This window comes from Trachypithecus francoisi, unplaced genomic scaffold, assembly GCF_009764315.1.
Source record: "Trachypithecus francoisi isolate TF-2019V2 unplaced genomic scaffold, Tfra_2.0 Lachesis_group0, whole genome shotgun sequence".
In the NCBI taxonomy this organism is placed as follows: domain Eukaryota; kingdom Metazoa; phylum Chordata; class Mammalia; order Primates; family Cercopithecidae; genus Trachypithecus; species Trachypithecus francoisi.
In genome coordinates this window covers 3,030,355-3,055,414 of record NW_022681453.1, presented here as the reverse complement: position 1 = coordinate 3,055,414, position 25,060 = coordinate 3,030,355, and the positions used below count along the sequence as shown (strand labels likewise).

Here is a 25,060-nt window from a genome sequence, read left to right as displayed (position 1 = left end):
TCTTGAAATTCCAACATCTGCCTAACAGGAGAACAAAGACGAAGGAAGCAGTAGTTATATCTGTCCAATCCTTGTCTCAGCAAATCCTACTTCCCTCCTCCTGTGCCTAATACCCATAGGAGCTTTATGGGAATCTCTACCAGTTATCTCAGCATTTTTTATTGCCTTTCTTGTATTCTTGATAGCTTGAATTTCCCATCTTTTTGCTACCTTTTCATTCTTCCTGTATTGTATAGTGATTCAGATTCAAGTGTGGAGAACAGAATTCAGTATGGCTAGCATAAATAGGATATGTGTGGTGGGTGGGTGTGGTGGGGGAGGGACAGGGTAATACAGTGTTTACAGTCACTGGGATGTCTAAAGAGAGTTTCTAGATTTAACATTTCAAGACTAATTTCCAGAGCTGCTCTGCAGAACCATCAAAGAAGCTACTGTCTCCTCCACATTTGGAAAGCAATCTCTCAAATTTGGAAGATGCCACTACAACTGCCAACAGTAGCAGTACATTGTACCTACTATAATCCATACCATCAAAGTCAGTGCCACTGCCTGTTAATATTCACAAAGCTATTGACTGGACAGCAGAATCTCTAACTTCAGTATAGAAAATCCAGACTTCTGTGTGACTGACTGCTTGCCAGAAGAAACATGTCCAATTTGTTTATGCCTTCCAAATTATGCAAGTACTTTTGATTGAATTGACCTAAATTACCTCTAAACCCTAGCTACAGGGGAATCTGGGAAATGTTAACTTTAACTCTACGTTGTCACAGGAAGAAATGCTAATTCATCTTATATCCTCCACTTTGTTTTAATGTGGAGAACTACGAAGTTATGTTAGCAGAAGAAAATAACCACAGTTACTTCACTGTGGCAAGATAATATTGAGTTAGGCACATAGTGTATCTAAAGCTAAAAATCATTAGGAATTCAGTAGTCAAGGAAATGCCCTAAGAAAAAGTTGTAAAGATACTTTAAAAGAAGCTGAGAACATGAAGCCATTAAGAAATGGTGTGTGTACAGCTGAATTAGAGTGTTTAACCTTGTATATTTGTATAACACCATTTGTTTTGATACAGGAAATCGTTTTTTTAAGGTGCTTTTTCCCATATGCCTAAAATTTGTTTTAATGCCTCATGTTAAGTCATAGCAACTGAAGAAATGTACATCTAACAAATGATGTTCATTAACATAGAAACACAAATTAGATTCTTTATTTTTTAATTTCAGAATATGATGCTGTGGCTGAGAAAGCTGGTAAAGTAGAAGCTGAGGTTAAACGCTTACACAATATCATCGTAGAAATCAATAATCATAAACTCAAGGCCCAACAAGACAAACTTGATAAAATAAATAAGCAATTAGATGAATGTGCTTCTGCTATTACTAAAGCCCAAGTAGCAATCAAGACTGCTGACAGGTAGAGTATGCATGTTACCCTAACCTGTTTTCCCTTTCCCCACCTTCACATTGGAAAGGGGGTTACTATGTAATGTTCCATGAAATGTTTGTCTTACTGTTAAGTTATTGAACCTGTCTGACACATTACCTAATAGGACTTTCATGATGGAAAACCTATAATGAACATTTATCCTATGGCCAATTAAAAAGGCTGGTAAACAAGTATGCCATAGGAAAGTACAGGTAGACTGGAACCCCCCAGTTGTTGTGAGGGCATAGAAATCAGTTTTGTTTCTCTGGTCTTGGGGAGGGAGTAGTTGGTCCTTAATTTAAATAGATATAGGTCTTAAAAGAATAAGTAAAAGAGGTAAAAATGGGATCACTTAGCAAAATTCTCTTAGTAACTTACATTTTATTTTATATTTTTATTTTTTGATACAGAGTCTTGCTCTGTAGCCCAGGTTGGAGTGCAGTGGCACAGTCAGGGTTCACGGCAGCCTCAATCTCCCAGGCTCAGGCAATCCTCCCACCTCAGTGTCCTGAGTAGCTGGGACTACAGGAATGCACCATGACACCCAGCTAGTTTTTATATTTTTTTGTAGAGACAGTTTTGCCATGTTTCCCAGCTAATTTTTGTATTTTTTTTGTAGAGACAGAGTTTTGTCATGTTTCCCAGCTAATTTTTGTATTTTTTTGTAGAGACAGAGTTTTGCCATGTTTCCCAGGCAGGTCTTGAACTCCTGGGCTGAAGCAATCCTCTTGCCTTGGCCACCCAAAGTGCTGAGATTACAGGCATGAGCCACTGCACCCAGCCACCTTGAATTTGTAAATACCTAAAAGATTTCATTGTCCTTACAAAAAAAAGGTTTATCTACTTCTAGATCATTCATTCATTCATTCATTCATTTATTTATTTGTTTATTTATTTATGAGACAGTCTGGCTCTGCCATTCAGGCTGGAGTGCAGTGGCACGATCTCAGCTCACTGCAACCTCCGCCTCCCAGGTTCAAGCGATTCTCCTGCCTCAGCCTCCCAAGTAGCTGGGATTACAGGCACGTGCCACCATGCCCCGCTACTTTTTTGTATCTTTAACAGAGATGGGGTTTCACTATGTTGGTCAAGCTGGTCCTGTACTCCTGACCTCATGGTCCGCCTGCCTCGGCCTCCCAAAGTGCTGGGATTGCAGGCATGAGCCACCGTGCCCAGCCTTAATTTGTTTAGAGTATTGAAGTATGTCTAAAATAAAGCTAGGTATGTATATAAAATATTGAAATTTAAATAGCCATTGATTTTTTTAGAAAAAATTCTAACAAATTGATTGCATATTGATGATCTGGTTAAATTAATCCAGAATGTTTTGCTCAGAGATAAGGAGGTAATAAGGGAGAAGTGGTGCCTTGCTTTTTTGGAAGTACTTGTTGCATTGTCTTGAACTGGTAAGTATTTGAAGGTACAACTTTATGGGTGTAGAGATTTAAGAATCTCTGACGAGAAAATGACAATTTGATAATCTAATGGACAGTGTTGCATCAATCTAAAGTTAGATGATACAAGCAGCTTATATTGTATATTTTTAATTAAAAATATACAGCTCATCCCACAAGTGTTTGTATAAACCTACAAAAACCGATTTAAGGATGGTTTAGAAAATCATAAACTTAAAAATCTATGAATACTAAAAATGTCACATTAAATCTCATTAAAAGTTCTTTAGTAGGTTTTCAGAAACAATAACAAATCATGTTACCGCATTTTTGATGCATCATTTTGCTTCTTTAGAAACCTTCAAAAGGCACAAGACTCTGTCTTGCGTACAGAGAAAGAAATAAAAGATACTGAGAAAGAGGTGGATGACCTAACAGCAGAGCTGAAAAGTCTTGAGGACAAAGCAGCAGAGGTCGTAAAGAATACAAATGCTGCAGAGGTAAGAGTTGCTTTCTATTAAGAGGAGATAGGATGATACTGGAACCAATTTAAAGAGCTGGATATGTGACAGTGCCTAGAATGTAGTAAGCACTCATAGATTTAAAGTTTTGTAACTATCAATTTGTATTTGTACAATAAGAATACTGTAATTTGTGAATTTAAATGCTTATATTATTTTTAAATGGAAGGGGCAAGGAGAGATTGGTAATTCCTTCATCTTTGTAATGTGAAAATGATGGCTCTGTTTGGGAAGATTCTATCTAGCAGTTCTTTTCGGTGTTTAGGAATCCTTACCAGAGATCCAGAAAGAACATCGCGATCTGCTTCAAGAATTAAAAGTTATTCAAGAAAATGAACATGCTCTTCAAAAAGATGCACTTAGTATTAAGTTGAAACTTGAACAAATAGATGGTCACATTGCTGAACATAATTCTAAAATAAAATATTGGCACAAAGAGGTGAGATTGTTACCATTTAGTTTAATTTTTAACGTATTCTTTATGAAAAAAGTGGGTTTAGGGAGGATTGTTTTGGGGGGTTGGGGTTCTTAAATTTTGTGAGCTACATTGTGATTTTTAATTCTGTGATCACGTCTCAGGTTTATGGGGACATATCGTTATAGACAGAAAAGTCTAAGTAATGGTTAGAATTAGACAACTACCCTTTCACCCTAAGGCTGATCTGGACATTTAAGAAAAGATTACATGAACACTTTTGAGTGTTACAACCATTTTTCTTGAAGTCCTTTGAAAAATAATTGATACACAAATCAGTCACAACTCCTGTTTTCATAACTGTGTAATTTGTCATACTATTTTTTTAAAACAATGAATTGTGATATTATGCCTTCTCTAACTCTCCCCTAAATTGAACTTTTAGATTTCAAAAATATCACTGCATCCTATAGAAGATAATCCTGTTGAAGAGATTTCAGTTCTAAGCCCAGAGGATCTTGAAGCAATCAAGAATCCAGATTCTATAACAAATCAAATTGCACTTTTGGAAGCCCGGTGTCATGAAATGAAACCAAACCTCGGTGCCATTGCAGAGTATAAAAAGAAGGTATGAATGAACTGTTTATGTATACTAGTTGAAATTCTTTTTAGTCCTTAGCCTAAATTCTGACCTTTAGTTTTGTATAATTAATGCTGTCGACCAGGCGGGGTGGATCACGAAATCAGGAGTTTGAGACCAGTGAGGCCAACATAGTGAAACCCCATCTCTGTTAAAGATACAAAAAAGTAGCGGGGCATGGTGGCACGTGCCTGTAATCCCAGCTACTTGGGAGGCTGAGGCAGGAGAATCGCTTGAACCTGGGAGGCGGAGGTTGCAGTGAGCCGAGATCATGTCATTGCACTCCAGTCCAGCCGGGGCGTCAGGGCGAGACTACATCTCAAAACAAAATAATAATAATTAACAGTGCTAATCATATCAAATTTATCTGAATAGATTTTTCCTATCATAATCTTTTCACAGGAAGAATTGTATTTGCAACGGGTAGCAGAATTGGACAAAATTACTTATGAAAGAGACAATTTTAGACAGGCATATGAAGATCTTCGGAAACAAAGGCTTAATGAATTTATGGCGGGTTTTTATATAATAACAAATAAATTAAAGGAAAATTACCAAATGCTTACTTTGGGAGGGGACGCTGAACTGGAGCTTGTAGACAGCTTGGATCCTTTCTCTGAAGGAATCATGTTCAGGTGTGTAATTATGCTGAGTTTATAATACCACTGTTAACCTTTTTCTGCATATTCTCCAAACTCAGTTTACTAGTAAATATTAATTTGCTTACATGCTATTTATGCTTGCAGTTTACAGAGGCAGCCCGCCAGTATTTACAAAATATTTGTCTAGTTCATCTTAAATTTTCAAGGCATTTTTAACATCAGGAATGAGAAACTGTATTTGTTAAGGAGAAAGAATAGCAAGAAGTATACTACTTAGCTTGCTCTTTAAATCTTAAAATTTTGGTATGTGTTTCTGTGTATTCATCTTCCAATAACGTTTTTATAAAATAACAGAAGAGTTCATATTTGTGAAAAGTAAATTACAGATTCCTAAGAGAAAGACAGTAGAAGTCAATTATGGAAAACAAATCACAAGGTCTTAACTTTAGCTTTACAAGTAATTTGACTATGATTTTCTTAATCATCAGTGTTCGACCACCTAAGAAAAGTTGGAAAAAGATCTTCAACCTTTCAGGAGGAGAGAAAACACTTAGTTCATTGGCTTTAGTATTTGCTCTTCACCACTACAAGCCCACTCCCCTTTACTTCATGGATGAGATTGATGCAGCCCTTGATTTTAAAAATGTGTCCATTGTTGCATTTTATATATATGTAAGTAATCATTTCGGGATTTTCATTCCAGAAACTTTTAGGGGTATCCTAAACACTGCATGTGGAATTATTCATTTCTTACTATTGAGCTTTTTCTTTATTGTCTAACTCCATCTCCTCTGGTATCAGTGGAGACCAAATTATTTATTTGAACCAAATACTTCCATTTTGGAGGAATAAAATATAAATTTAAAAATGCAAATTAGCAAAATCACAGCTAGAATCCTAGGTCATCTTCCTAGATCTTTTCCATTAGAAGTCAAAATAACCAAATTCCTTTCACACTGAAATACTGTTATGAATTATTCCTGCCATCATTCCTTTACATGTTATCCATGCAATGTTTATTGTCCAAAAAATATTTGAGGTTACATGTTTGTGTGATTTACCTGTTATTACTTAATGTTTGACTTTTCCTTCTTTCTCTTTAGGAACAAACAAAAAATGCACAGTTCATAATAATTTCTCTTCGAAATAATATGTTTGAGATTTCGGATAGACTTATTGGAATTTACAAGACATACAACATAACAAAAAGTGTTGCTGTAAATCCAAAAGAAATTGCATCTAAGGGACTTTGTTGAACTTGTTTATACTGAAGATTCTTCAAGTTGATTCAGTGTATTACTGATTTTTTTTCTATTTGTAAAGATTATGAGTTGTATAAAATACTCCTTAAACTAGATCATGAAACTGGTTTCTATTTTATGCAGTTAAGTCTAAAAAAAATTCTCTATAATTGCTTCTAGATTACAAAAATATGACAATCTTTTAAGTAGCAGACTATTGAGAAAAATTAGATACCTGGAGGGTCAGGTAACTTGCCAAAGTAAAAAGTATGTTAGTTGAGGCAAAGTCCTGAACTAGGTTGTGCTATCAAGGCTCAGCATACCTTCGTGGGCCTTTGATTTACCTATACTGGATGATAGATTCTTTAAGGCATTCCACTTAGCTTGCCAGTTTAGACAATCACCACAGTTATTAACCAAATACTAGGAACATATTTTTGTAAACCAGTCATTCTGAATTATAGTGATGAGAATTTAAATATATGCTTTTCTAGAATTTGATGTTTGACCATTTATGACTTAATTACAAGAGAGCCAGTAAATTAAGACAGTGTCTCAACAAGCCTAGGCTATCTTGTAAGTTGAAAAATATCCCACTTGTAGTTGCTTCATGAGTATGAAGATGGCCCCTGACGTACACTGGTTCCATTTACAAATTTTCAACTTTATGATAACATTTATCAGGGTACTAAATGCATTTCAACTTGGTAGTTTCAACTTGATAGGTTTACCAGGATGTAGCCCCACTGTTCAGGAGCATCTGTATTTGGGGTTACTTTAGTAATAAATGGTTAGTAAGATATTTTAATGTTTGCCTATAAAATTGTCAGGGTATTTTTATACTATTGGTTCAAGAATGTTTAATGCTACTGGACATAAGTTGGCAACCACTTGGTTTTTGGAAGGAATTTCGATATTGAATTAGAAGTCTGCCCTAGCTATTAAATTTCTGGGTATTTATCCTAAGGAATTAAGAGTTAATTCTTTCTTCAGTGGGCTATTGTTTTAGATATTTAAAAAATCCAAGTTTGTATCATAATGTAACTGTAAAAATGTAAACGCATTCATGGACTTTTAAATAAAGCAAGATCTGAAATTCAAGTATGGTAACTTGTTCGAAATCAAGAATATATAAGGGGGAGACGCAGAGGTGGGCAAAATGGCGGCGGAGCTGCACAGGGCAGGAGAAGCAGTGGTCTCGGAGGCAATAATGGGGCTGGCGGTGGTTCCAACTGCGGGACAGGCAGTGGCCGTAGCGGGGGGCTTGTTAGATAAGTGGAAGATAGATGATAAGCCTGTAAAAATTGACAAGTGGGATGGATCAGCTGTGGAAAACTCTTTGGATGATTCTGCCAAAAAAATGCTTCTGGAAAAGTAGAAATACGTGGAGAATTTGGGTCTAATTGATGGTCGCCTCACCATCTGTACAATCTCCTGTTTCTTTGCCATACTGGCTTTCATTTGGGATTGTATGCACCCCTTTCCAGAGTCCAAACCCGTCTTGGCTTTGTGCGTCGTATCCTATTTTGTCATGATGGGGATTCTGACCATTTATACCCCATATAAGGAGAAGAGCATCTTTCTCGTGGCCCACAGGAAAGATCCTATAGGAATGGACCCTGATGATATTTGGCAGCTGTCCTCATCTTAAAAGGTTTGATAACAAATACACCTTGAGGCCGACTTTCATCAGTGTAAGAAAGCAGCAGCGGGAAGCCGAGTTCACTAAGTCCATTGCTAAGTTTTTTGACCACAGTGGGACACTGGTCATGGATGCGTATGAGCCTGAAATATCCAGGCTCCATGACAGTCTCGCTATAGAAAGAAAAGTAAAATAGCGAATTCTAAAAGTAGCCCTCTTTCTGCTGGATCTTGCTGAATTACTGGCTTGGGGGGTGGGGGAGATAAAAAAGAAAAACTGGGTAAAGTAAGAAATGTTAAGTCCCTGTTTTGTCCTGAAATTTTAGTCTATTCTGGATAAATAGGATTTTCTGACACAGATATGAGAAGTTGTAGCTCTAATGTCTAGCTATAGTCTCCTTGATCTGCTGATTGCATTATTTTAATTTGCTTTTCTGAGAAAGCAGTTTTGCTAAAAGCTGTACAGACATTTTCTTTTGTACCTAGCAGTACTTTATATAGTATAGCTTTGGGCCATGTAGCATTTTAAGACTCAATTTTAATCATCTGTTGCTGACTCTGTTAATTCCTATTTCAATATGTTTCCTTGAAGAATTCAGGATATAACTTCTTGTGTATGACAGCTTTCCTTCACACACTGTGGGTGTGTGTGTATCTGATTTGGGGAGAATTTAAAAAACATAGCTTTTCAATTTGTTTGAAAGACTTTCTGCCTGTTACATTTTGTGCTTTTAACCAGTTAAAGAAGCCAATGGCATTTTAGTTTTATACTGTGTTTTCCACTAGTATGTCCCTGTTGATTTGTTTGTGCCTTTTATTAACTGCCATTTTCTAAAATTTTTTTCAATAAAAGTAAAAAAAAAAAAGAATATATAAGGGAAAAGTAAGTTTAAAATGCTATAATGATAATCTCAAGTGTTTTCATTTGGTGGGAGAATAGAATTTAATACTTTACTGTTTTAATAACCAATGCAGTAGAGCTCAGATTTTTTGAGAGTTTCACTCCATCACCCAGGGTGGAGTGCTGTGTCAAGATCTTGGTTCACTGCAACCCCATCTCATGGGTTCAGGCGATTCAAGTGCCTCAGCCACGAGTAGCTGGGACTACAGGTGCACACCACAGTGCCCAGCTAATTTTTGTATTCTGGATAGAGATGGGGTTTTGCCATGTTGGCCAAGCTGGTCTCAAACTCCTGGCCTCAAGTGATCTGCCTGCCTCGGCCTCCCAAAGTGCTGGACTACAGGCGTGAGCCACCGCACCCAGCCTGCAGTACTAAGTTTCAAAGAATAGAAGTACCCAGAACCCATGTGAAAATCCCATAGCTACCATTCCTGAGTTTGGAAGTCTCATTAAGACAGTGCAAGCAAATAAAATATCAAAAGGTGTTTATTAAAATATGTATTTTATTATACATAAAACTTAGAAATATTTCAAGATTTATATACATTAACTTTTGCAATCTTCCTGCTGGTAAAAATACAAAACAGCAGTATAAGAACCAGTTACTCATATATTCAACTATATTTATGCATACTTAACAAAATGAAGTTTTCCTAAAAACTAGCAAGATACAAAATAATGTCAAATCTAAAATGGTATATATACTTATGTTTTTAGCTATTCTTATAGATTATAAACCCTTATTAACATTCATCTTGGCCTACTTCTTTAAAGTTGAGTGATAGCATGAACTCTGAAAAGAGAATGCATGGGTTCTTCCACAGCTATATGGCCTTGGGCAAGTCACTTGTCAGTTCCCTCATCTACAAAAAGTGGGCGTTAAAAATATTCACATCACAGATATGAAGTAGCTTAACACATAATGGCTAACATTTCATGGCTTATGTGTTTTTCAAACTACAGGGCACTTTTATGATGTGACTAGTATTTTAGGTAATCAATGCAACTTAGTATTTTTATCTCTAACTACTTGAATATGTGTCTCCTTACCTCTACTATGCCCTTTAAATGTTCTTTACCTACACAATAGTTAATTGTGCTAGGTGTAAGTCTGATTCTAATCATAAATTGATATAATATAGTCATCTTAGTGTTAAGACTTGTTCTCAGCAGATAAGACTTTTAGTAGTAGTTCCCTGAAAAAAGCTGTATTTATGGTAGTTTATGTGCAATCTGTAGGGCCAGAAGCATTGTCTAATCTGACCCAAAACATCTTTTTGAACTAGATAAGGCTCTTCAGTGATCCAAAAGCAGCCCCTTTGGGATTTCTGGAAAGCAAATCAACCTGCACTTAGGGTTGCATGAACAGTGGGCCAAAAGTCGTAACACATGCATCATAACTCCAGTCCCTGTTAAAGGGAACTAAAGGGCTTTGATTTAATAGGCCCTCTTAAGCAAAGCAAATATAAGATTAAGTTGTTGGTACTTTTGCATTAGCTTAAGGGAATGTGGTAGAAAATTTATATGAGCTAAGATGAATAAAGTCGAAAACCAAACACCGCATATTCTCACTCGGGGGGAACTGAACAATGAGAGCACTTGGACACAGGAAGGGGAACATCACACAATGGGGCGTATTGGGGGGAGGGATAGCATTAGGAGATACACCTAATGTAAATGACGAGTTAATGGGTGCAGCACACCAACATGGCACATATATACATAGGTAACAAACCTGCATGTTGTACACATGTACCCTAGAACTTAAAGTATAATAAAAAAGATGAATAAAGTCCACGATGCCATCAAAACCTGCTGCAGCCCAAGTTACCAACATGATTCTGTTCTAGTAAGAATGAGTTTTTAATCCAAGAACTGATTTGATGAGCAGAAAAGTTAAATACAATCTTAAATTTACACTATAGAATATGACAAGTATTAAAAATGCTGGCCCCCAGGTACGGTGGCTCGTATCTGTAATCCCAGCACTTTGGGAGGCTAAGGTGGGCAGATCTCGAGTCCAGAACGTTGAGACCAACCTGGGCAATATGGCAAAACCTCATTTCTACAAAAAACAATGTTTTTAATTAGCCAGGCATGGGGGTGTGTGCCTTGTCTCAGCTACACCAGAGGCAGAGGCGGGAGGATCAATTGAGCCTGGGTGGTCGAAACTGCAGTGAGTCATGACCAGAGAACTGCACTCCAGCCTGAGCAACAAAGTGAGACCCAGTCTCCAAATTTCTTTTTTTTTTTTTTTTTTGAGGCGGAGTCTCGCTCTGTCGCCCAGACTGGAGTGCAGTGGCCGGATCTCAGCTCACTGCAAGCTCCGCCTCCCGGGTTTACGCCATTCTCCTGCCTCAGCCTCCGAGTAGCTGGGACTACAGGCGCCCGCCACCTCGCCCGCTAGTTTTTGTATTTTTAGTAGAGACGGGTTTCACCGTGTTAGCCAGGATGGTCTCGATCTCCTGACCTCGTGATCCGCCTGTCTCGGCCTCCCAAAGTGCTGGGATTACAGGCTTGAGCCACCGCGCCCGGCCTCCAAATTTCTTTTAAAAAGCCACCGTTCCCTTGGCCGGGCACGGTGGCTCAAGCCTGTAATCCCAGCACTTTGGGAGGCCGAGACAGGTGGATCACAAGGTCAGAAGATGGAGACCATTCTGGCTAACACGGTGAAACCCCGTCTCTACTAAAAAATACAAAAAAAAAAAAAAAACTAGCCGGGCGAGGTGGCGGGCGCCTGTAATCCCAGCTACTCAGGAGGCTGAGGCAGGAGAATGGCATAAACCCAGGAGGCAGAACTTGCAGTGAGCCGAGATCACACCACTGCACTACAGCCTGAGCGACAGAGCGAGACTCCGTCTCAAAAAAAAAAAAAAAAAAAAAAGCCACCGTTCCCGAACAGTTATCCAAAAGCAATAGCTTTATTTGGAGTGAATGGTGATAAACATTCAGGGCTCTTAAATCTATCTAAAACACAGGTATGTTTGATCAAAAGATCTTTAAGCAATGCCTTATCACTTTAAGACTTTGTTGCTTCATTTTAAAACCTTTCTATCGCCTGGCGCGGTGGCTCAAGCCTGTAATCCCAGCACTTTGGGAGGCCGAGACGGGCGGATCACGAGGTCAGAAGATCGAGACCATCCTGGCTAACACGGTGAAACCCCGTCTCTACTAAAAAATACAAAAAACTAGCCGGGCGAGGTGGTGGGCGCCTGTAGTCCCAGCTACTCAGGAGGTTGAGGCAGGAGAATGGCGTAAACCCGGGAGGTGGAGCTTGCAGTGAGCTGAGATTCGGCCACTGCACTCCAGCCTGGGTGACAGTGAGACTCCGTCTCAACAAAAAATAAATAAATAAATAAAATAAAACCTTTCTATCATCCTATTCACCCATTCAGAAGCTTCAAGCCATATCAAAATAAAGGTATATGTACTTTCAGGATTTTGCTATATATATAAAGAACTGTAAAGCCAATTAACTGCAGTATATAATAATGGTAAAAGACAAGATTGGTACAAGAATGTTTAAATGTCATAGCAACATTATGTCAACCTTCATAAAGCCAATAAAAATGGGATAGTGTATTAATTTTCAAATTAGTTACTAGATTTTCCCAAAGATTTGAATATTTCAGATATTTCTAACTTTGACATATTGCTAACCAAAAGCAACAAACATAAACTTTGTTTATATTAGTTGCAGCACTAATAAAGCTTAGTTTGCTATTTATTCATGCTGCCACCCTATTTTTCATTTAGCAATGTACAGAATGAGCCCATTTAAACAATTCAGATTGACGTTTTCAATGAGAAAATATTTTCCACATGAATTCCGTCAACAAATAGAAAATGTGATACAGTATATTCTTTACCTCATGCAGATTGTTAGATAAACTTTGGTAAACAGATAGAGAGGCTTCAGAAAACCATATTAAAGTGATTTCATTTAAAAAGGTTATGATGTGTTGGTTGAAAAAGAGTATTGACATCAATATCACTGAAATTAATGTAACTACAACAATGTTTAAAATTTTTAAAAATTCAATTTCCTTTTCATCCTTATCAGACCAGGAATATGGCATCCTTTTTGGAGAAATTTTCATTTTAGGAATGAGAACGTTCTTAATTTGTCCAATTTCTGTTCTGCTCCATTCTTCTTTCAATATTTTGCTTACTCGAGGATAAATCTCGACAGGTTGAACCTCAGGAAGTGGTCTTTGTTTCAAGATCTCTACACGCTGGCGTACATCATCAACTTTTTCAAGAAATTTAAGTGGAGACTCTTCTTGTAAAGATGTTGTCAGTGTCATTAATTCAAGCTGCTGCTCTCTCATTTCCTTCATTCTTTCAATTTGTGGAGTATATTCTTGATTAATTAGATTGCCAACATCACAGAGGACTGTTAGGAAACTTTTTTTTTTCTGTTCTAATGTATCATTAAGCTCCTTAAAATACTGGAGAACGACTTCCTTATCGCCTTGGACCACTTTCTCAGAATGAGATTTTTGTTCTTCCAGCTTTTCAATAAGATGGGTAAGATCTGTCCAGTGTGTGTCAGTCAACTGTTCAAGCAGTTTTTGAGGAGTGTCCTTTTCTTTGAAATAGGCACTTTGAAGGTCATCTATAGGATGACCATGATGTTGACCTATGGTAAGGCAATGACCACAAACTAATTTTTTGTCTAGTAGACAGTAAACATTTAATGGTTGCCTGTAATGTTCAGGGCAGGTGACAATATCTGGATGGTCTTCTTGCTGGTATTTTTCAATAATAGCCCTTAATGCAAAATTAACAGGTAAAGATTCAATACCAGTTGGAGCAATTTCAATAATACTTCTGCAATTAGGGCACTTGAGTGGAATTCGTAAAGGTCTCCATATGTAAAAGTTACCAGATGCCTGAAGAATGTTTTCCAAACAATTTCTACAAAATGTGTGAGAGCATGGCAGTACACGAGGATCTTCAAAAATACTGTAACATATGGGACAAGTTAACTCTTCCTCAAAATTGTGCATTTCCTGTCAAGAGAAAAGCTTATTTTAGGTTTACATAGAGACACCTGTACATATTATTTAACATTCTAGGCATTAACCTCCAAATTGTTACTATACTGCTTGTCTTTTAAAAGAGAACAAGGTATTTTTAAAATGAAGCTTTCTGAGTAATTCAATTCCTAGTATATATGGTGAATAATTGATCACAATTAAGAGTTTATTCTGGGGACCAAAAGCATCCCAAAGCGATTATCATTAATTTGTAGTAAAATGCTTCAAATTAAAGTTATTTAAATTTGTTGCTATGCGATATGGTCTGGCTGTGTCCCCACCCAAATCTCATCTTGAATTGTAGCTCCCATAATTCCCACATGTTCTGGGAGGGACTCAGTGGTAGATAACTTGAGTCATTGGGGCAGTTCCCCCATACTGTTCTTGTGTATCATGAGATCTGATGGTTTTTTAAGAGGAAACCCCTTTCCCTTGGCTCATTCTCTTTTCTTGTCTGAAGCCATGTGAGATGTGCCTTTCACCTTCTGCCATGATTGTGAGGTCTCCCCAGACGTGTGGAACTGTGAGTCCATTAAACCTCTTTTTCCTTATAAGTTACCCAGTCTCAGGTATGTCTTTATCAGCAGCATGAAAACAGACTAATATACTATGTAATAGACTAAAATTCAAAGTGTTCTGTTAAAGTCTACTTAGTGATTACAACTATTTTGTGCAACTTTTTTTTCTTTTTTTTTTTTTGTGAGACTGAGTCTCGCTCTGTCGCCCAGGCTGGAGTGCAGTGACATGATCTTGGCTCACTGCAAGTTCTGCCTCCCAGGTTCATGCCATTCTCCGGCCTCAGCCTCCCGAGCAGCTGGGACCACAGGCGCCCGCCACCACGCCCAGCTAATTTTTTGTATTTTTAGTAGAGACAGGGTTTCACCGTGTTAGCTAGGATGGTCTCGATCTCCTGACCTCGTGATCCGCCAGCCTCGGCCTCCCAAAGTGCTGGGATTACAGGCCTGAGCCACTGCACCCGGTCTATTTTGGGCAACATTTTAACATTTAAGATGATAAAATCAAAACCAAGCACATATAATGAGTAGACAAGACTATTTCTATTATAACAAGTTAGGCTTAGCAAAAGTATATTCTTTAATACAAAAGGAGGAAACATGTCCCAGTTGGCTCAATAATGGTTTCTAAAGCAAGTTATCAAACTTCTCCATAGTAACTGTTACTATCATAAATTTTTTAGCTTCTCGAATTAAAATACAAGTATGCTTAAACCCCAGGATCAGCACAGTATAATTTTCTAAGGCAATAATTTTAACTTGGAGATTTAGAAGGCAGAAAAATTTTGAATTAATCCTTATAATAAAAATCAGTTTGAAAGGTAAGAGTTGACTATGGTAAATGAATTACTGCCTTAATTTTTAAGTGAAAAACTAGAGCACTAAATGGTAAAGAACAAAAAGGAGACCATTAGTCATCTTTCCTTCATGAAAAAGTCTCTCAATCAGTATTTCTGAGACAGAAAAAGAAACGCAGCAATAGTTCAGAGACCATCTCTGACACAAGTAACTTGACCTCTTGGCAAGCTATTATTGATATTTCCAGTAACAGAAGTCTGACCATTTTGCAACCTATCACCTCCTACTATTTTCCCTTATACCTACCCTCAACACAAGCCACAATTCTAAAGACTAGCTTATCCCTTGATAGAGAAAAATCAAGTTACACCACTGTTGAAAGTACCTTAGGCAAAACTTAAAAACCCAAGTGCCATGGCTAGGTGCGGTGGCTCACGCCTGTAATCCCAGCACTTTGGCAGGCCAAGGCAGGTGGATCACCTGAGGTCAGGAATTTGAGACCAGCCTGACCAACGTGGTGAAACTCCGTCTCTACTAAAAATACAAAATTAGCCCGGTGTGGTAGCAAATTCCTGTAATCCCAGCTACTCAGGAGGCTGAGGCAGGAGAATTGCTTGAACCTGGGAGGTGGAGGTTGCTATGAGCCAAGATTACACCATTGCACTCACCTGGGCAACAAGAGCGAAACTCCGTCTAAAAAAAAAAAAAAAAGACACCCAAGTGCCATTCACATACAATATAAAGGTTACCAAATCACATGCCATAAAACTAATTTTTAAGATTAAAAATCTGTGAAAATAGCATCTAAAAGTAACTAACTGCATTTTTAATAAAATGCAAACTTGGCTCCTTATCTTTACTATCTGTCAAACTCTTACTTTCTTCAGGGCTCAACTTGGGCCTGCCTTTCCCCAGATTAGGTCCCCTGTTATTCTCATTAAACACTGCACTTTTATTTCATAGCACTTTAACTAGATGTTATTTAAAAGAATTTTGTAACTTTTCTGTATACATTAGAATGTAGGCCTCCTAGAAGGGCAGGAATTGTGTCTAAACTATGGTTATATTCCTGCAATTTAGGCACAACTTTTAACACAGCAGGCATTTACTTGTTATTGGTTCAATGAACAAATGCCTTTTCAGACACCTGTGATAATACAGATTTTTGTTTCGGGATTTTGTTTTGTTGTTTTCTTTTTTTTTTTTTCCCCCGCTTTTTTTTTTTTAATAGCAAAATCTCTGCTTAGGAAAAGGTGTAAAAGGAAAATCTATCAGAAAATACTCCATTCAGACTGACAGACCCTGAATGAGCCAAAGTGTGTCAAACAGAGACTAAGCTTGAACGGTGAAGCATTCCAGCAAACTAAAGTAATTGAGCAACAGTAAAGATGACATTCACTGCAGATAAATTCAAGTGAGTGCATGTTGGCAAGACTTTACAACTTTACACCTACAGAAATCTCTGAACTCATACAGAAACCACCCAAGAAAAACAAATGTGTTTTTCAAAGTATTTCAGTGATGTCAGAATTCACACTGAAGGAATAAACAGAATAACACTTTGTAGGAAATAAAATTTGAGCAGTGGACATACATTTAATCTAGATTTAATATTACTGGAGCTATTCAATTGTTTAAGTAGCAAAACTAGTCCTAAAACAGAATCTAACTTTTCTCTCCAAACCCCTATTCTATGCTTGCAAAAAGCTAGGGAACAACTCTGATAATGCATTTAGGGGCCCAAAAGCTCAACTTTCTTTAAAATGAAAATATTCACGACACTGTAAAGCAAATCCTAAGCTTATATAAAATGGAAGCAAGCCAAAACAGGTGGATCACTTGAGGCCAGGAGTTCGAGACCAACCTGGCCAACATGGTGAAACCCTGTATCTGCTAAAAACACAAAAATTAGCCAGGCATGGTGGCGCACATCTGTAATCCCTATAATTCCAGCTACTCTGGAAGCTGAGGCATGAGATGGCACCACTGCACTCCAGCCTGGGCGACAGAGCAAGACTCTGTCTCAAAAAAAAAACAAAAAAAGGAAGCAAAAATCATGGTTGGTCTCAAAGTTACTGCTATCATATGTAAAATTTTTAATACTTTTTAGACAAAAATTTGTGGATAACTTAAAGATCACAGAAGTCAAAATCTATTCTCAGACTACCCTTTTCTCACTGGTTTATTTATTAAAAACTAATTTTAGGCAACAAATTCAAGAGAAACTAGAACTGATCTCCGCTCACTGCAAGCTCCGCCTCCTGGGTTCATGCCATTCTCCTGCCTCAGCTTCCCAAGTAGCTGGGACTACAGGCACCCGCCACCACGCCCGGCTAATTTTTCTGTATTTTTAGTAGAGAGAGGGTTTCACCATGATAGCCAGGATGGTCTTGATCTCCTAACCTCATGATCTGCCTGCCTCAACCTCCCAAAGTGCTGGGATTACAGGCGTGCAGAAGACAGATATTTAAGTAAGTAAATGGAACTGATAGAAACGCTTCATGTATCTGAAACATACTGAAAGGTAACTAAATTTAGGGGAAAAAATGATAGAATCACGAAAAGAGGAAATATTAATATTATAGTATATGGCTCAGCTTTCACTGTAACAGTCATAATATTGTAAGTATCAAATACCGATTTTACCAAAGAGTAACAAAATTATATTGAGGGGGAAAATACAGTAAGGAAACAGTTTAAGAACTAAATCTTAATTTTTCCTTATAAGAAAGTCAATACATACTTAAAAAATAAAGAAACCACAAAAAATAAATATCTAGAAATATAGAAGAAAATACCAAAAAAAATGTTAAAAAAGATAAAAGTGACTGCTTCTAGAGGGTAAGAATCTGTTTTTCATTATAAATCATGGTTTCACTTTTAACTATTAAGCAATTAAAAATATAATACAATTTTAAAGAAATAAAGAGAATCCTACAAGTATTCACATAGAAAAGAAGGATGAAAAAAGGAAAACAAAACCAAAGATCTCAGAATTCTCCTCTGGAAGACTGGAATTTCTAAAATTGGAATGCCCACAATAATTACCTCCCACACGAGCTGTCCTATAATGTGGCTTTGCTTCTACTCCCTGTACATGAAGAGTTGAAATCTATTCTCCCCCATTAGAATATGTGTGGGCCATGTGACTGCTCTGACCAAGAAGATACAGTATAAGTGATGTGGTGAGTTCTAGGTACAGCCCTTAACTAGCTTGGCAGGTTGCTGCCTCTGAGCCACAAACTGCTATGTAAGAAGTCCAGGCTACTTTGCTGAAGAGATAGGCCAAACAGAAGGGCAAGGAACTGCCAGACACATGAATGAAAAAGACATCTTGAACATCTGGCCAGCCAAGCTTTCAGATACTTGTTACACAGCAGGAAATAACCAGAACATCACTAGCAACAAGGAATGCTAGAACACAATGTAGCAATGTCCACAAGGTCTAGAAGGAAAGGGATATGAGCTGAGAATTCTGTACACAGCCAAGACATAATTTATTCATGTGAAACAACAGAAATACTCTTCAGTAAAATATACAGAGCTAAAAAAACTACACGGGCAGAGTTGACACCATACACTTTCCTTACCAAACCAAAAGGAATATAAAATAATTCAACTTAAAAAAAAGAGGGAAAAAAAACGAGAAAAAGTGGAAAAAAAAGAATAAAGATAGGCCTGGTGTGATGGCTCACACCTATAATCCCAGCACTTTGGGAGGCCGAGGCAGGCAGATCACCTGAAGTCAGGAGTTCGAGACCAGCCTGGCCAACATGGCAAAACCCCATCTCTACTAAAAATAAAAAAATTAGCTGGGCAGGGTGGCAGGCGCCTATAATCCCAGCTACTCAGGAGGCTGAGGCAGGAGAATCGCTTGAACCCGGGAGGCAGAGGTTGCGGTGAGCTGAGATCATGCCATTGCAATCCAGTCTGGGTGACAGAGCAAGACTATGTCTCAAAAAATAAAAATAAAAAATAAAAATGCTAGAACTGATAAACCCAAAAGATGGCTCTTTTTGAGACTGAGACTTGCTCTGTCACTAGGGCTGGAATGCAGTGGTGAGACCATGGCTCACTGCAGCCTCAACTTCCCAGGCTCAAACAATCCTCCCAGCTCAGCCTCCCAAGTAGCCGATAGGCACGTCAACACATGTGCCTAATGTTTTTATGCTTTGTAGAGATAGGGTCTCACTATGTTGCCCAGGCTGGTCTCAAATTCCTGGCCTCAAGAGATCCTCCCCCTTCAGCCTCCCAAAGGGCTGGGATTATAGCTGTGAGTCACCATGACCAGTCTAAGAGTTAGTTATTTAAGTAAATAAACAAGCCATTAGCTATCTGTGATAGGCAGCCTCTAAAATGGCCCCCAATGACCTGCACTTCCTGGATACTCTTGAAATCTCTCCCTTGAGTGTGGACTAGGCCCTACTCAACTGTTCCAGAATACAAATATGAAAAGTTTGCTAAATGTTTTGATGACAGTATAACATGATTCCAAAACTTGAGACAATACAAACTAAAAATGGACTAATTTCAAAAATGGACACATGTAAAATTCTAAATACAATGTTAGCAAAAACGGATACAGGAGTACATTTAAAAAAACACTGCACCATGACTACATAAGGTTCTTTCCAGAAATATAAAGTTAATTCAATAACAAAAAATCTATTAATATAATTCACTCAATTAGTTCAATGGAAAAAAAATTTACATTCACATTATATGTGAAAAAAGCATATATAATATCAAAACCAATAAGCAGTCCTCAAAGACAGAAAGTAGAATGGTAGTTGCCAGGGCTTGAGAGCAGGGAAGACATAGAGTTATCATGTCCCCAACCCTCCCTACCCACCCTGCACTCCCACCACGGCGGCCGGCAAGCCCACCTGAGCAAAGCCTCCTGCCACATCAGTGGCAGCATTAGATTCTCATAAGAGTGTGAACCCTACCGTGAACTGCGCACGCAAGGGAACTAGGTTGTAGCGCTTTGTGAGAATCTAATGCCTGATGATGTGCGGTAGAACAGTTTTATCCCAAAACCATGCACCACCCACCTGCACCTGTCCATGGAAAAATTGTCTACCTCGAGACTGGTCCCTGGTACCAAAAATGTTGAGGACTGCTGGTTTAATGGGTACACAGTTTCAGTTTGGGAAGATGAAAAAGTTACGGAGATAGGTGGTGGTGATAATTACAAAACAATCTGAAGGTATTTAATACCACCAAACTGCATACTTAAAAATATTAAAATGGTAAATTTTATGTTTAGTATATTTTACACAATTAAAAAAAAACTTTAAAAAATGTTCAAGTGTCTTGCCTATTATCCAGTCTTTCTTTTGCTAAATGAATTCGAATCAATTTATACTACTGTATGTTTTTAAAAAGCAAAAAAGTAAAATAATCCATGTAAAATGTATTTTCCTCTAGTGAGTACTAAGCTTATGTAGAAACCAGTACCTCAAGATTTCCTGCTTCTCTTTTAAAAGTCACCAAGAATTATAAATATAAAAAAATGAATCTTCTCAGAAAGAAACCTGAGGCTAAATCACTCTACTTACAAATTATTTCACTAGCGTCTTGTGTGTTTAAGTGTCAAAACAAATACATTTCTGAATTTCCAAACTTTTTATTAATTCTTTCTCCAGAGGACCAATTCACTAGGAAGCCTCCCTGATGTCTAACTGGCATATTAGGTAATAGACAGTATGACAGATGATTAAATAGCACCAAAAATATCATTACCCATTCTCTTGTGTAAACCAGTTTTTAAGCTTTAATTCACTAACGCTTTCCTGCCTTTCAACTCTAACATGAACAGTTGTAAAATATTCATTACATTTCACAGCCTCTGAAATGAAAATATTTTTACTACATTATAGAATTCAATGTCTTGCCCCATGACTTCTAGTGAGTCAGCTTTAAGTATGGAAAAATTCAAGTGGTGCCACCACCCAAATTGGGGCTCACATCTTTGTGGCCCTAACTGATAAAGAAGAAACACGTTTCATGCAATTGAAGACTTACTTAAGAAATAACTACAATTGCATCATTTATATACATATATAAGATTTTTTTTTAACATTGTTGTGGAAAGTTTGAGAAACAAGATTTTTTAAAAAATTCTGCCACATATAAATATACAAAAATAATGAGAGATCACCTTAACTTTTTCAAGTTAAAAAAAAATCCTATGGTCAGCTGATTTTAACTCTCTTTGTCCATCTGTACTATTTTATTTCATTTTGATATCAACCTGTTTTCCTAAACTACAAAATAAAAAAACTAAAAACAAAACAAAAAAAGACTATTAATTCAATTTAACCAGGAACTGACTTGAGAAGTTAAGGCTTTAATTACTTTTGTTATACTTTTCAAAGTAAAAATATATCTGGTGGGAAATATTCATCAACGTGTTTGGTGAAAGGCAATGTCAAAACTAACATTACCTAAAATCAAAATTTCACCTTGCCAGATTAAATAGCTACTTACTCATTTAGAAAGACCAATATATGAATGCATAGTGAAAAAGTATCCAGGTAACTTAATTTGCAGTTTTGTGTAGTTCTGCAGATCTGTATGTCTAAAATAACCACTTTGCATGTGTTTTGAGATGTACACATTCTTGTAAAATTTCTAGAAGGATGTACGAAAGAGTTGAGTGACTACCTTTAAGGTACAGATCGGAGAAGGAAGCTGTTTATCACTTTATGCTCCGCTCCTTTGGTAAGATGGTTAGAATTTCATACACCACCAACATAATGTTTTTTCAAAAGACTTCTAAATTTCACTTTATAGTTTAAATGATACACTCTGTAAAAACTTAGTTAAAATGTTTTTCATATTTACTTAATCTGCCAGAACTTACCAACTTTGTTGATCTCCTGGTTTGGGGACTGAATACACTCTCTCCAACTCCTCCAGAATCTTTTATTCTTATTCTAAAATTAAAATAATGTTATCCTTAATGCTTTCAATTTATTGTCTCATGTCATAAAAATGGTTGTTAGTTCACTGTCTTTGATGTTTATCTTCACTATGCTTCACTATGTTTTCCGAAAAGTCACAAACACCAACACCGTTGCTGGAGCTGCAGTAGAGGTATCGCTTGTTCCTTGAAAATCCGAACTCTGACCAAACAGACGGTCACAAAGGACCTCTTTTTACAACGTCAAGTAGCTTATGAGCTCTCGACAATATTACCCACCAATGGCGATGGCAGAAAAAACATTCACGGTCATTTTAGAGTGCTTAAAATTAACTGCAAGACAAAAGCATCCATGGGAGTAAAATACTTTGTCAGCTCAAAATTTTAACTGATTTAGTATAGTTTGCTCATCTCTGTTCTGCCATTTCAATGCTGTGGTACCTGAGTCAGTATTATCAAACACCTCTCAAAAGTGAGGCTTCACATCTGTAAAATGGGTAACTGCACCTATCCCACTTAAGTCCTACGAGCACCTCCCACAAAGGGGCTCAAAATGGTAGTACTCTTTCCCTCCCCCTCTGAAAGCTCCACTCTCCCAGGCCTCCCTCCTAAAGCGCCTCCGCCTCCGCAACCGCCCGTCCCCAAGCCCCGCGGGGCCGACCGACTCGGCCTGGCCCAGCTCACCCTGGCCACCACAGAGCGCCTCCTCCCTCACAGGAACGCAGCTCCACAGTGGAGGGACGGGAGAGTGGTTCCCCAAACTCCAGTGTGGGACAAGTGGCAATGAGTGCAGGTCCCAAGCCACTCCCTCCATCGTCACGCCCCCAGGACTCCCCAGCAAACACATTGGGAACACCAGCCTGTGCTACTGGAAAAGAAAAAGGACTCAGAGCCACCTTCTCGGATCCGTAAAGGTCCTTAGACTCACCGCGGGGAGGAGGCGGACTAGGCGACTCCACAGCGCCGAAACAGCCACCGGCTCCAGGCTGATGCTGAGAGTCGCCCCGAGTCCCCGCCCTCCTCCGCCCCGAAGGGCCTCAGGTGCCCAGGCCGGGCGGGGCCGCTCGGAGCCTCGCGGCGCAGGCGCAGTCTGCAGGCAGCGTTCAACTGCGAGGCATCGGCCAATGGGGACTATTGCTGGGCTCGTTCGAAAGTAAACGGCGGACGGCGCGGCCCGAGGCAGGTGGCGGCGGTCAGTTCGAGGCTGGCGCCTAGCTTTCCACGCCTGCGTGCTAGGCGCAGGCCGCCTCTCGGAAGCTTGGCCTCGAAGGAGCGGCTCTCTAGTCTGTGGGGAGCTTCGGCCGGTGGGCTTCGTGAGCTGGGGTCCCGCCTGGGGCATCCGGATGGCACCGGTAGTCGGGGGAAGAGGCGGGGTCTGGCGCGGCAGGAGGCGAATCGCCGGCGGCCGACGGCTTCTGGGGAACTGTCTTTTACTTGGAGTCATCCAGGGCGGGGCCTGCTGCTATGCTGTGGAGCGCAGTGTCTTCCATCGTTGCCTCACAGACCCGCTGCTCCGGGAAGTCGCCACGCATCCTCAGGGCACACCCACACCTGTAGCCAGCGCCCTCTGCCGCTCAGCCGTTTGCTTTTGTTTACGCGTTCCGGAGACCTGACCCAGCGGAGCACTGGGCTGAGCACAGGAGAAGGGGCTTTGGAACACTCTTTGTACCCAACTCCGAGAGCGAGTGGGAAACCCGAGACTGGGTTGGATGGATCCCTGCGTCTCTCCCTAGCCTTCATCCTTTTCTCCCGTTTTTCCACTTTACTGAAGTATTGCCTAGAGATAAGGGCTGTCCAACTCAGCACTTCCAACTTCAAGTTCCTACTTCACCTCTAACTCCCTAGAGTTAGAAAACAACGTACAGCTCAGAGGTCCCTTTCCCTTTTTTTCTTGAGAAACTTTATTCAGCTTTATCTCAAGACATCTCCGCTTCCCTCTCCTGTCGACCTTAAATAGATTCAGGAAATATGATTAAGGATAAGAGTTTATTCCAGCGTAAGGCCTGAGGGTAGCCACCCGGGAGACAGCAGCTCCAAATAGGGTCAGCATTCCAAAGTGAAGAAGTTAAGGTTTCACCTAGGTGGCCAGAGACAAATTTTAGCAGGATTTCATTTTCCGTAAAAGACCAGTGCATACTTACAGCTATTTGGTGGGTTACAGATTGCTGCATTCCAAGAAAGGGTACTTCGTTACTCCGTGAGGACGGGTAGTGATCTCAGGGGGTTGTATCTTTGGTATGGTTTGCTCCTCCTATTTATTTACAGAAACAAAAGGCAGACGGTGCAGATGCCTGCTGCTTGGCTCAGGCTGTAGCCACATTCCTCTCAAGGCTCAGAATAAAGTTCCAACAGCTTTAAGTTTGAATTATTTAACTTCCGATAACTAAAGTCATTTTGTTTACTAATGTGCTGAATAAAGATATGGGCTCTAGACCAGGTGCTGTGGCTCACGCCCGTAATCCCAGCACTTTCGGGAGGCCAAGACAGGTGGATCACCTGAGGTCAGGAGTTCGAGACCAGACTGGCCAACATAGTGAAACCCCATGTCTACTAAAAATACAAAAAATTAGCCTGGTGTGGTGGCAGGCACCTGTAATCCCAGCTAGTCTGAAGGCTGGGGCAGGAGAATCGCTTGAACCCGGGAGGCAGAGGTTGCAGTGAGCCAAGATGGCACCACTGCATTCCAGAAAAAAAAAAAAAAAAAAAAATGGGCTCTATATACTGTATATTTATATTGCAGTACATTCAGGTGCTAGGCTTTTATTCAGTAAATTACAGAAAATATTAAGATATAAAGCAGAAAGTAAGGCAATATTAGTGAGGCCTTAGTCAATCTCAGATAGCTTCACCAATTCAGCTCCTAAAAAGGTTGCTTATGGCCGGGCGCGGTGGCTCAAGCCTGTAATCCCAGCACTTTGGGAGGCCGAGACGGGTGGATCACAAGGTCAGGAGATCGAGACCATCCTGGCTAACACGGTGAAACCCTGTCT

General features: G+C 39.1%; 2 protein-coding genes and 1 pseudogene across 12 annotated transcripts in view; 2 read left to right on the top strand and 1 right to left on the bottom strand.

Moving 5' to 3' along the window:
• The window catches only part of SMC4 (structural maintenance of chromosomes 4), a 36,468-nt gene extending 29,139 nt beyond the window's left edge, over positions 1–7,329 (top strand). For 6 of the 7 annotated variants that reach the window (XM_033202762.1, XM_033202756.1, XM_033202784.1 and 3 more), the window contains 7 exons: positions 1,231–1,420; positions 3,182–3,326; positions 3,613–3,786; positions 4,208–4,390; positions 4,805–5,037; positions 5,493–5,676; positions 6,108–7,329. In XM_033202762.1, coding sequence (XP_033058653.1) covers positions 1,231–1,420; positions 3,182–3,326; positions 3,613–3,786; positions 4,208–4,390; positions 4,805–5,037; positions 5,493–5,676; positions 6,108–6,260 — 1,262 coding nt within the window. In that variant the 3' untranslated portion in view covers positions 6,261–7,329. The remainder of the gene's footprint in view (positions 1–1,230; positions 1,421–3,181; positions 3,327–3,612; positions 3,787–4,207; positions 4,391–4,804; positions 5,038–5,492; positions 5,677–6,107) is intronic. The other variant, XM_033202778.1, reaches the window with a different exon arrangement.
• A 26-nt stretch (positions 7,330–7,355) lies between these two features.
• LOC117079188 lies at positions 7,356–8,778 on the top strand (annotated as a pseudogene).
• A 3,498-nt stretch (positions 8,779–12,276) lies between these two features.
• On the bottom strand, positions 12,277–24,185 carry TRIM59 (tripartite motif containing 59). Of its 5 annotated transcripts, none has more exons than XM_033202870.1 (3): positions 22,999–23,064; positions 22,011–22,083; positions 12,277–13,802 (listed from the first exon to the last, which is right to left on the bottom strand). In XM_033202870.1, exon 3 carries the CDS (start codon positions 13,797–13,799, stop codon positions 12,588–12,590), a length of 1,212 nt encoding a protein of 403 aa, XP_033058761.1. In that variant the 5' UTR covers positions 13,800–13,802; positions 22,011–22,083; positions 22,999–23,064; the 3' UTR covers positions 12,277–12,587. The 5 variants fall into 5 exon arrangements, 4 of the variants coding, with proteins under 4 accessions (XP_033058761.1, XP_033058757.1, XP_033058751.1 ...); XM_033202866.1 differs by lacking the exon at positions 22,999–23,064 and adding an exon at positions 22,755–22,992; XM_033202860.1 differs by lacking the exon at positions 22,011–22,083 and having other exon boundaries at positions 22,999–24,185.
• Between the last annotated feature and the right edge of the window lie 875 nt (positions 24,186–25,060).

Bases quoted from the DNA above. Each gene is read 5' to 3' on its own strand.
- TRIM59 (XM_033202860.1), bottom strand. From the start codon at position 23,514: ATGACTCCAAGTAAAAGACAGTTCCCCAGAAGCCGTCGGCCGCCGGCG. The intron at 13,803-22,998 runs GTGAGTCTAAGG...TTCTCTTGACAG, and splicing joins TAGTCCGCCTCCTCCCCGCG to GAAATGCACAATTTTGAGGA.